At 46.8% G+C, this 11254-nt stretch overlaps 1 protein-coding gene across 1 annotated transcript in view; it reads left to right on the top strand.

Moving 5' to 3' along the window:
- BCL9 (B-cell CLL/lymphoma 9) overlaps positions 1 to 6089 on the top strand; it is a 13145-nt gene extending 7056 nt beyond the window's left edge. The window contains exons 6-7 of the mRNA XM_019470810.1: positions 2352 to 2612; positions 3904 to 6089. Coding sequence (XP_019326355.1) covers positions 2352 to 2612; positions 3904 to 5021 — 1379 coding nt within the window. The 3' untranslated portion in view covers positions 5022 to 6089. The remainder of the gene's footprint in view (positions 1 to 2351; positions 2613 to 3903) is intronic.
- The last annotated feature ends 5165 nt before the right edge of the window (positions 6090 to 11254 follow it).

Genomic DNA, 11254 nt, shown 5'->3' on the forward strand with positions numbered 1-11254 from the left:
CGTGCCGCGGCGCTGCCTCCATTAAGTCCCTCCCGCTCTCCATTAAGTCCCCCCCTGTCTTGGGGTCTGCTGCTGCTTCTCCTGTCCACCTCAAGTCTCCATCTCTCCCCGCACCTTCTCCCGGATGGACTTCGTCTCCAAAGCCTCCTCTGCAGAGCCCTGGGATTCCCCCGAACCACAAGGCATCTCTCACCATGTCTTCTCCAGCCATGCTGGGGAACGTGGAGTCGGGTGAGTGCCCATTAAGTCCCCCCCTGTCTTGGGGTCTGCTGCTGCTTCTCCTGTCCACCTCAAGTCTCCATCTCTCCCCGCACCTTCTCCCGGATGGACTTCGTCTCCAAAGCCTCCTCTGCAGAGCCCTGGGATTCCCCCGAACCACAAGGCATCTCTCACCATGTCTTCTCCAGCCATGCTGGGGAACGTGGAGTCGGGTGAGTGCTGCCTCTGCTAGCTGGACTTGGCTCTTCGGTTCGCGTAGGGTTACCCTGAGGTGTGCAGCAAGGGGAGGGGGAGGAGGTTTCTTGCAGGGTGGCAGTGCCGCAAGGCTAGGCGGTGCTTGGCCCAAGGGTCTGGTTGGTGGCTACACGAGTAGAGTGCAAGCGCTTTTCCTCCTCCGTCTGTATTTGGATTTGCACCGTGCCCGCTGTGTGTCGGGGTGAGGGCTGGTCACTTGGAGGACATGGAAGTGAAAGGGTGGGGTCAAGAGGTGTGAAAAGATGTGGAGTGTTGATGGGAGAAATCGGGGGTGGTGGTGTTTGGCTGTTCTGCCACAGCTCCTGGTGGCTGTAGCTTTGTGGAGAAGTTCCTGCTGATGTTATGAAAACGTTTTGAAATAAAGCCTCCTACAAATTGATGCTGAGCATAGTTAGCCAGTTGTGTATCTAGGTATGGTTCCGATACGGTTACGGCTTTCTAGGTTAACCACCACAGACAGGGAGGCATGCTAACGTTTGTTCAGGCTTCAACCGTTTCAGAGAGTTAAACGCCACCGTATGTAGCATTCGGTAGCATGCCAGAGCCGTGCTGTACCTGGGACCTCGGGATGCAGGTGCTGGCACTGCCCTATCTGCTCGTGAACATCTCCGAGCTGCCGGCGGCACACCTCTGCCCTCTCCTTCCCGCTCCCAAATCCTCCCGGAGCTTGCCCCGGAGCACGTTCGCCCCTCCGTCCAGGCTCCCGGCGCCGCAGCCCGGGGCGGCCTTCTTGCCCGGGAAGGTCTCCCGGCTGGGAGAGGCCGGGGGAGGAGGCTTGCCCACGTTGCCCTCTAGTGCCGCTGCGGGTAACAGCGCGGCGGCCGGGACGTGCCGGCCGGCCGGCGGCGGCGGGGAGGGTAATCCCTCGCACCAGCTGGCAGGATTGCTGGCCGGGTTTCTGTGCTCGGGAGGGGAGCCTGGATGTTCGCGTCCGTCGTGGCTGCTGAGGCTGTGCAGGGCGTGAGCCCAAGTGCCTGCAAGTCAGAACCGAATGCTTTAGTCCGTGCCTAACGTTGTGTTTAGCGAATGCTTTTACATGCAGCTCTTCCAAAGCATAAATGGTTTGGCATTGCAGGACTTTTATATTCTCCTTTCCTTTCTCTGGGATGAGCTGAGGAACCTGCAGTGAATTTTCAGTGGTAGTACAACTTTGGTTTAGCATCTTTCCTTCACGTGGTTTGGGTGGCATGAAATTTATCGGTGAAGAACAAAGGAGATTGGAAGTGCAATTAAGTTATTTCTAGTTTTGGGAGAGCAGAGGATGATAAGCTAATAGGTGCAGAGAATGTTTCTTTAACTGGAATGAGCAGTAAATATGTGTATATAAAACCTGGAATGAAATAGAAACAAGCAGTTTTACTTGTAGCTGCTGATGTAGCTTGTCAGAAATCTGTCTGCATGTCCCAGTATAGTATCTGCTACAGCTTTCGTTGTGCTGCCTATGTCTCTTGTGTTTGTTTGCCTCCTAAAGAAAAAGGGAAGGGAGTTACAGTTGATGTTTGGTGGGTGGAGGAACAGTTAATTGACTATGGATCTGGATTTTTATGGCTAGACCTGGTATGTAAGTCTGTCGTCTTCAGTGCCTGGAAGCTGAATAGTAGGATTTTCAGATGTACCTGATAATTCTTCATGTGGATTTGTAGAGGCTCAAGATAGTTCCAGTAGAAGTGCAGAATCCAGGATAACAAATGTTAACCATCTTGACCAACAGGCTTATTTTTCTGGTTACCTTTCACAGGCATTGACTGCATTAGTTAGATGATCTCTTGCAATAAAAGGGATTTCTAGTTTTTCAGATTTCTAGGAGAAAAGGGTGGGATTTCAGGAAAAAGTGATATGGAAAAAAAATTAAAGGTTTTTTCTTCCCCCCCCCCCAGGTGGTCCACCTCCTTCCCCACAGTCACAGTCTGCTCCTGTGACTCTTCCTGGAAATCTTCCTTCTAGCAGTCCTTACACAATGCCTCCAGAGCCGACCCTCTCCCAGAATCCCCTCTCCATTATGATGTCCAGGATGTCCAAATTTGCCATGCCCAGCTCTACACCGCTCTATCATGATGCCATCAAAACTGTGGCCAGCTCGGATGATGACTCCCCTCCAGCACGCTCCCCAAACTTGCCACCTATGAACAGTGTACCAGGTAAGAAACTCAAAGAAACATAAGCCCAAGCTATCAGGCAATACAGTGAGGGTGATTTTTATGGAAGCTTCATCAGATGAAGATGGTGAGAGGGAAAAACCTTGAAGAATATACAGCCATGGGTTGTTTTTGAGGAAGGCAGTTGCAGTTCTCTGAAATGGGGAGATGGAAATTCTCCTTGCAACCAGTTTTTTCTGTCCAGAAAGTGTTTAATCTGGAAAACTGTTATGTATGGGAGAGATTTCCACTCAGGCAGACTGGAATTACTTGTGTGAGTGAATGCTGCTCATGAGAATAAGGGTCAGACCTACAATGTGTTACCCAGAGGAAACCGTTCTCCCCCTGTCTTAAGGCAGTGTCACAGAAGCTTCACAGGTTTTTTTTGTTTGGTGGTTTGGGGTTTTTCTTGACACTGAATCACTGGTCTTTTCCTGAGTTTTGTGGATTGCCTTTGTTACAGAAGAGAGTGTTAGAGTGCTTTCTCAAAGCAAACATATTTTCATATGGGGAATGTGTAATGGCAGGTGACCTCAACCAGTAAAATAAAACATTGTCCTTTTGGGCTGTCTTGTGGGTGAGCATGTTTATATGAGAAATCCAATCCCTGCTGATAGCTTAATGTTTGTGGGTACATATTTAATACAAAAGTAGGCAGTAGCCCCTCCACCCAATTGAATTAACATAGTTGAAAGAGGGGATGAGTGGATCTTTCATGAGAGCGGCAACTGGTAATCTATTCTTGATGAGTTTACCTGTAAGTCTGCTGTCTGTTTCACGCAGTAATGATCAGAGTGGCTGAATATACCTGAGGAAGCTGGCTAATTAAGTTCATGATGATAGCTCATTAACCTCATTGATCGCCGCCTCCTAGTCTTAGGAGGGTTACCTGATTTATCACTTCTTGAGTTTTGAAAGGAGATTCAGTCACCTCCCAGTGGACAAGTGTCCATACGCTGATAATCTGTCACAGACATGTTTGTTACTGCCTGCATCATCTAGACTGCCAGGGAAGTAGTAAAGGTATGGGTTGGATTGAGATCCTACTTACAGAACAGGCTTTAGTCACTTTTTGATAGGGCAGTGACAAGCTTAGGGAGGCAGCTGTGCAGGTGGCATACATCTTCTGGTTAAAATAACATTTTCCAGAGCCACTACTGATGGTTTTTTTACTAGCACTGATTTTTTTTTTTGTGTGTGTGCACAGATTTGGTAACCTTGCATAAAGCTCTCTGATAGCTTTATTGATTGTTATTGGCTGTTATCTAAATGTGATTCCTTATTTCTTCCCTAGGAATGGGCATTAATTCTCAGAATCCTCGAATTTCAGGTCCAAACCCAGTGGGTCCAATGCCAACCCTTAGCCCAATGGGAATGACCCAGCCTCTTTCCCATAACAACCAGATGCCCTCTCCAAATGCTATGGGACCCAATATACCTCCTCATGGGGTCCCCGTGGGACCCGGCCTGATGTCACACAACCCGATGATGGGGCACGGTTCCCAGGAGTCTCCAATGGTACCTCAAGGACGCCTGGGCTTCCCACAGGGGTTCCCTCCCGTACAGTCCCCTCCACAGCAGGTGCCATTTCCACACAATGGGCCCAGTGGTGGGCAAGGCAACTTCCCAGCGGGAATGGGCTTCCACGGAGAAGGACCTCTGGGGCGTCCTACCAACCTGCCCCAAAGTTCGACAGATCCAGCACTTTGCAAGACTGGAGGCCCTGGCGGTCCAGACTCCTTCACTGTTCTCGGAAACAATATGCCTTCGGTTTTCACTGATCCAGAGCTGCAGGAGGTGATCCGTCCTGGAGCCACGGGAATACCAGAGTTTGACCTGTCCAGGATCATCCCGTCGGAGAAGCCTAGCCAGACACTACAGTATTTCCCTCGTGGGGAGGTGCCAGGCCGCAAGCAGCCGCAGGGTCCTGGGCCTGGGTTCTCCCACATGCAGGGGATGATAGGAGAGCAGACCCCGAGGATGGGACTAACGTTGCCTGGCATGGGGGGCCCTGGGCCAGTGGGAACTCCGGATATCCCTCTTGGGACGGCTCCGTCCATGCCAGGTCATAACCCGATGAGACCGCCTGCCTTCCTGCAGCAAGGCATGATGGGGCCGCACCACCGCATGATGTCACCAGCACAAACGGCGATGCCTGGCCAGCCCGCGCTAATGAGTAACCCCGTGGCTGCCGTGGGCATGATCCCAGGCAAGGACCGAGCCCCTGCGGGGCTGTACAGCCACCCGGGCCCTGTAGGGTCACCTGGTATGATGATGTCAATGCAGGGCATGATGGGACCCCAACAAAACATCATGATTCCCCCCCAGATGAGGCCCCGAGGTATGGCTGCTGACGTTGGCATGGGAGGATTTAGCCAAGGCCCTGGAAACCCAGGGAACATGATGTTTTAAGCTGCTACCACAAGACTGGATGTTCTGATCCTTGTCAAGATGAGATTCCAAGTCCTGAGCGCTTTTTTGGGAGCTTCAGGAGTACAGTTTGGCCATGCAATAGGTGAAAAGAGACCAGAGGATGCTTTGGGAAATCTCGAATGTATGGAATTACCTGAAAAAAAAAATTATTCATTTTAACAGGTTGGTTTTTTTTAAGATTTATTTTTTAAAAATTATTTTTGTGGACTTGGGTATCCCGTGACGGCACCTGCTTTGAGAATCTGTAGCTGTATTTTGAGAATTGCCATTTGTCACAAGTTGCACCATTCTCTGTATGTTTACGTCCTTCGGACTGGCTTCTCCCAGGACTCTTGGTTATTTTTGGGGTTTTTTGTGTACTGTACTATATTGTAAAAGGGATTTTAGCAGAGACTTTAGTCTTTGGGGTGAGAGGAGAATGGGATTCTAGGCTGTTTACTTTAGGTGGAGAATCCATCTTCAGAACTTCGGACTATTTTCCTTCAACTCCAATGTATAGAAAAACCAAACTACGACCTCAGAGCAGAGTATTAATGAAAAGCACAAAAAGGAACTTAAGTTCAGTGAGGGGAATCTTTTAAAAGAAATAAATAATAAGTTAAGGACATATTTTTCAAATTATGGCGTGCTGTCCAGCACCTTCTGTCTCTCCCTCCCACTCTTTATTAAATAGGCTTCTCTCTCTCCGTCCCCCTTCTGTCTCCTCCTATGGCAGCTGCAATACATTGTGTTATTTTGGGGAGTAAATCTAGGAGAGCCTCTCCTCACGTGGGGACTCTTCCCACTTTTAGGAAGGGGCTGGACTTGGACACTGTTACATCCTACAGTAGTCTCTCTCGCTGTTTCCTATTCTCCTTTTCTTAGAAACGCCAAGTGATTTTATTAATGTGGGAGTGGAACAGACACTAAAAGTTATCAAGGATTTTTTTTGTGGTTATTTTTTTTTTCCTCCCCAGCGTAAAACGTTCTGTGTAACCTCCATTAAATTTGGTACAAAACCACTCGCCAGGGCTGTGGTGTCAGAAAAATAAAATATATTGTTTCTTACAAAAATGAACTGTCTTCTTTATCCAGTCCAGTTGTTTCTGTGTACATCAGACAGCTGGCCAGATGACTGTTTGCTCTTCCTTATGATCACAGCCAGCCTAGAGGCCAGGTGGGATAAGCTTTGGCAGCTCCTAAAAGTCTGGTCTGTAGGCAGCTGCGTGCTCCTTGCAAGGCACTTCTGTTTGCTTAATCCTGAACTGAGCTTGTTTTTCCTCAGAGTGAGGTCTTACTTCAGAACACCCCAGGGATGATAGTTACAGTCTTTCTTCCTCGATTTGTTGAGGGTCAAGGAGTAGATGAAACTTCTTGTCTCTGTCACTTTCTCCTGGTGAGTGTTTGCAGCACTACCAGGTACATGGTTTTGAGCTTTCCGTAAGCAGCGGTGTCTGTCTGCCGAGCGCCGGAGTCCAACACTGTGCCGGGCCACCGGGGTTGTGTGTCCCCCTGGGGGCTTTGGATTGGGTAGGGTCTCTGACTGCCACTGCTCAGAGGCCGAGACAGTGGGGAACGGATGGACTTAAATAACAAAGGTGAGAAAGAAATCGTCAGTGAGCAGATTTTTATCAAGACAACCCTGCTGGGTAAATTGTTGCTTTGCCACAGTTCTCATCGATTGCTTTCTAATCCCCTGTCTTTTCAAACTTGCCTTTTGAGAGAATTTCACCAAGAAGGTTTTATGGTTTTGTCTATGAGGAGTGAAAGACTGGATGCTGAAACATGGACTGGGAGTTGAGCCCTGCTCCTGGAGAAGACCAGGATGAGCCAGATGTGGATCTGTAGGGCAGAGCGTGGGCTCTGTGGCTGTCTGCTCTGTGGTCCCCCAGCACTGTATATGCAGCATGTAATCTCTGTTCTTCCTTCCACTTACTGTTGCTTGAAATTATTTCAATGAGTAGTTTCCTCAAAGGGCTGGCTATTACTGTGAAACTTCATGTGGAGAATGAGTATCTTTAATATGCTTGTGAGTGAGAGTTTTTCAGAGTTAACTGATCCTTAACAGGTGGAAAAAGAATTGCTGTCAGTGGCCAGCTTACCGAAGTTTCGTTGCTAGTGTTACAAAATGAGTGAAGCCATGCACCATTGGAGGCATGCAAGCCTCAGAGCCTTCTATTGCCTGCTTCCAAATTCACCTTTGTGCTGTCATGCAAATTTACAATGATTTTGGGTGAGAATTACTCTTTTGACAAAGTGTAGGATGCATGTTGTGGTGCTTCCCTCTAACAAGACAAGCAGCGTGCCTGAAGCACGGGCTTGTCAAGATTTTAGAAAGAGCTGACAATGACACAGTAAGTGTTATTTCTGTAGAGCGGAGTTACCTCTTCTTTAAATGGTTGCACAGCTCCCTTCTGAGGACCTTGCATGGGAATTGTCACAGTGCAACCTTTTAAAACGTTGCCACTTCTGCCACGACTTCTGACTGGTTTTACCATGTTGAACAAAGCGAACTTCTTGATCGACATAGAAATAACCTGCAGGGTTTGGGTTTTTTTAACAGTCTTTCTGAGTGCCTCCTATGCCTGTTGAGGTATTTTGAATATCAGAGGATTTGAGGTGACTGCAACTTACTCCATAGAAAAATTAGCACAGGGGATTCACTGTTTCAAAGCCACTTGATAGTGAAAGGATACATTTTAAAGATGCTGGATAATTAAAGTTCCTTTTGTGTCCGTCTAACTTAAGATGCTGGCATTTGGTATCTTAATGAGATTTTTTTCCTACAGAAAATGCAGAAGATGTGGATTCTCCTGAGTCCACGTAGGTGCACTTAACCTGAGTGGCGTTGCCTGGTTTGCACTAGCTGATGGACCAGAGATGCTAATGCCTTAGCTGGCTCTGGTCAGAAAAATATCTCAGTAGATGTAGACTGAACTTCTCTGATTCTGCTTCTCCCCTTTTCGCTTTGCAAATGAAAGAGCTTTCTAGCTGCCAGCCTTGCAAATTCACCTTGGGATCTGTAAGTGAGGCTCTGTTCTCTCCTGCTTACTTTTAATCAATAGTAACTGTGACTCAGCTCTGGTAGTCGTGGTGCAGTTGAAGATGGAAAGTGGGGTTGCCATTTTTAGTTTTCTTCCCCTCCCCCTCTTTTTTTTTTTTAAACTTTCAAATCCTCCTCCTCCTCCACCTTTGTTTGAAAGAATGAAATAGACTTTATTCATACATGCTTGGCTGCTCTTCCTCTCTAGTAACATGGGAGGACACAGTCTGCTGTTCAAATTATCTCATCCCAGATGGCTGCGCAGCCGGAGTGCGGAGAGACTTAAAAGGTAAACCCAGCAGATGGTGAACTTCTGAAACGCGAAGTAATGCGCCTGCTAAATCAAAAGTTTAAAATATTTCAAATCTGTTTGTTTTAAAGTAGTAGACCTCCTCCACCTTTGTTTGAAAGAATGAAATAGACTTTATTCATACATGCTTGGCTGCTCTTCCTCTCTAGTAACATGGGAGGACACAGTCTGCTGTTCAAATTATCTCATCCCAGATGGCTGCGCAGCCGGAGTGCGGAGAGACTTAAAAGGTAAACCCAGCAGATGGTGAACTTCTGAAACGCGAAGTAATGCGCCTGCTAAATCAAAAGTTTAAAATATTTCAAATCTGTTTGTTTTAAAGTAGTAGACTTTAGTTGCAGACAGGTCATCTGTGAAGTACACTGGCAGTTTCAAGCAACGTCTAAATAAACTCGTGCTTTGTACCTGTGTCATGGGCTAGCTAATCTACCAAAGAACATGACAAGCGAGTAGCCAGCCTTACAAGTTTAGTCCTGACCTCCTAGTGGTATCTAATGGGTAACATTTCAGAAGACAGACCAGTATGTGGAGATCTAATCTGCATCAATCTTGGTTGGGATTTGAATGCTGGTGGTGCTTCTGGTACAATACCGGTATCCTGACTTGGAGTAGATGTGGGTGCCCGACTCTTCCTGAGGGTAAGTGTGAATCTGAACACACTTCTTAGACTGTTGGAATGCAGCGTTTGTTGTGCCAGAGTGCTGGGGCTATTACAAATATGGTATACACAGGGCTTAATTTTGCGGTGCTTGGTATGCTGACCGTCTATTATGCTGCTTTTCATTCTGGCAGAAAAGGCTACGTTTCATTGGTGGTGCTCTTCTGCACTCATGATAGTGAATGCTTTCCTCGTGCAGCCCTGGCAGGCTGTTGGCTGAAACCTGTTCCCTATTTTGATACTTCTCGAGGAGAAATGATCCATGTTTGATATAGGCCTGTATTTAGTAGAGCGCGCTGCACTGTATCGATTGGTATTAATTCTTAACCTAAAAAAGGTAAGTTGTCTTGCATATGTGCTGTGTCATCTTTCTGGTGAGGTGACCTCTAATTGAAACATTTCTCAGTTTTTAGACAGTCCACATAGTTTCCAATAACTTCTGTTAATGCTGTTTGTTGTGGTAGATGTGTAACACTTCGCTTTATCATGCTCTTTCCACTTAAGGTTAAAGCGTTATCAGGAGTGTTCTTCAGGCCTTAAAAAGACCCAAACCCAAACTGCTAGCTTTAATATGTTGGGTTTATTGACAAATATACCAAGCTCACTATCCTTTTAATCTCCTTTTGACTTTCAACCAGCAAACTTTTTGTGCTGAGAGATGTAGGTCCTCATGACTCATTACACACTCAGATTTTAAGCTTACGATTGTCTTTGAGTCGGAGCATGAGGCAGGAAAGAAAAGTGATGCTGTTTTGTCTGGGATAGTGGAAACTTTAACAGAGGATGTTTACCATGAGGAGAGAACAAAACCCTAGATTTAAGTTGACATCTTTCCTGCCCATTACCTGCTATACTAACATTGCCTTAAATGAAACATACTGTATGAGGATAGGTTTGCAATGCAAAATGAAAAAAAAGTCTTTTAAGTTTAAGTTGACCAACCTGCATTAACTGCATTGGACTAAAATAGCAAGGGAGGCAGACTAACTTGGGTTAGCAGCTCCAGCTCAAGTTTGAGGGAACCTGAGGTTGAACGTGTTACTGCTCATGTCAGCAGTTCTTATATTAACAGCCCAGGGTAAGAAAGTTTTGGATTTCTTTTTCTGTCCCCTGGGATTTCTGTCTTTCCCAGTTCTTGCAAAGAGTCGGCCTATTTATGTAAATGCACTGGTTCCTTGGGAAATTGTTGATTTCTGAAAATTTTTATTCCATGTTCTCAGAAATGCCTCAGCTCCTCCATGCTGTGTTTGCAGTTCAGCACTTCTCACTTACCTGTGTCCTTTGGTCTTAAAACTCCTCCACTGTCCCACCAATCCTCTTCTGAAATCATTATTTACACTAGTTGTGGTCAGAAATAACTCCTCCTTCATACCGTGGGCCACGACTACCATGGAGTTGCTCAGTGGGATGAGACCAATGCATGGCCCAACCACTGAGGGGAAGGGTAAGGCTGGAGTGGGGCACAGAGGGCACTGCAGAAACCCTGTAAGAGGCAATGATGAAGTACCCTGTTTCCAGTGGAGGCTTATTCCTAGCTACTGCCAAGAAGCTGGCCTGTTTTTCTGAGGTCTTCTGCTGTTACTGAAACCTATGTTACCCTGCCTAGAGTGATATGATTATTTTAACAGTGTGAATGCAGTGTCCTTTAACAATCTTACGTGCACTAGGACAGCTCACGCTGCCAAGTTCTGTGGGTCTTGACCATGCTGCAATTTTTAACCTGGTTGCTGGTCAGTTTTGCTGGGAGATGCTCCTAGCGCTTGTTTAGGAGAAGGTATGTGAATTCCCCCTTTGTCTACTGGTATGGCCAAAGCTTCTGATGCTGTTGCCTGATGCCCCTTTCCCAAGCAGTCCGTGCTTCACAAATAACTTGCAATCATATGCCTAATGTTTCCATCGCTGTTCGCCAAATACTTTATACTGTGCATGAGAGCACTTGATTAGAGCAGAACACGCTGTTCTTAAGCAAGGGTAGGCCATTGATTTTTATATAATAGCATTATGTTTTTAGGCTGTAGAAAAACTTGGTGGAAAATAACAATCATGGAATCATGGAATAGTTTGGGTTGGAAGGGACCTTTAAAAGTCATCTAGTCCAACCCCCCTGCAATGGGCAGGGACATCTTCAACTAGATCAGGTTGCTCAGAGCCCCGTCCAACCTGACCTTGGATGTTTCCAGGGATGGGGCATCCACCACCTCTCTGGGCAACCTGTTCCAGTG

The sequence above is a fragment of the Aptenodytes forsteri genome, unplaced genomic scaffold (assembly GCF_000699145.1).
Source record: "Aptenodytes forsteri isolate BGI_AS27 unplaced genomic scaffold, ASM69914v1 Scaffold207, whole genome shotgun sequence".
NCBI classification, from domain to species: Eukaryota; Metazoa; Chordata; class Aves; order Sphenisciformes; family Spheniscidae; genus Aptenodytes; species Aptenodytes forsteri.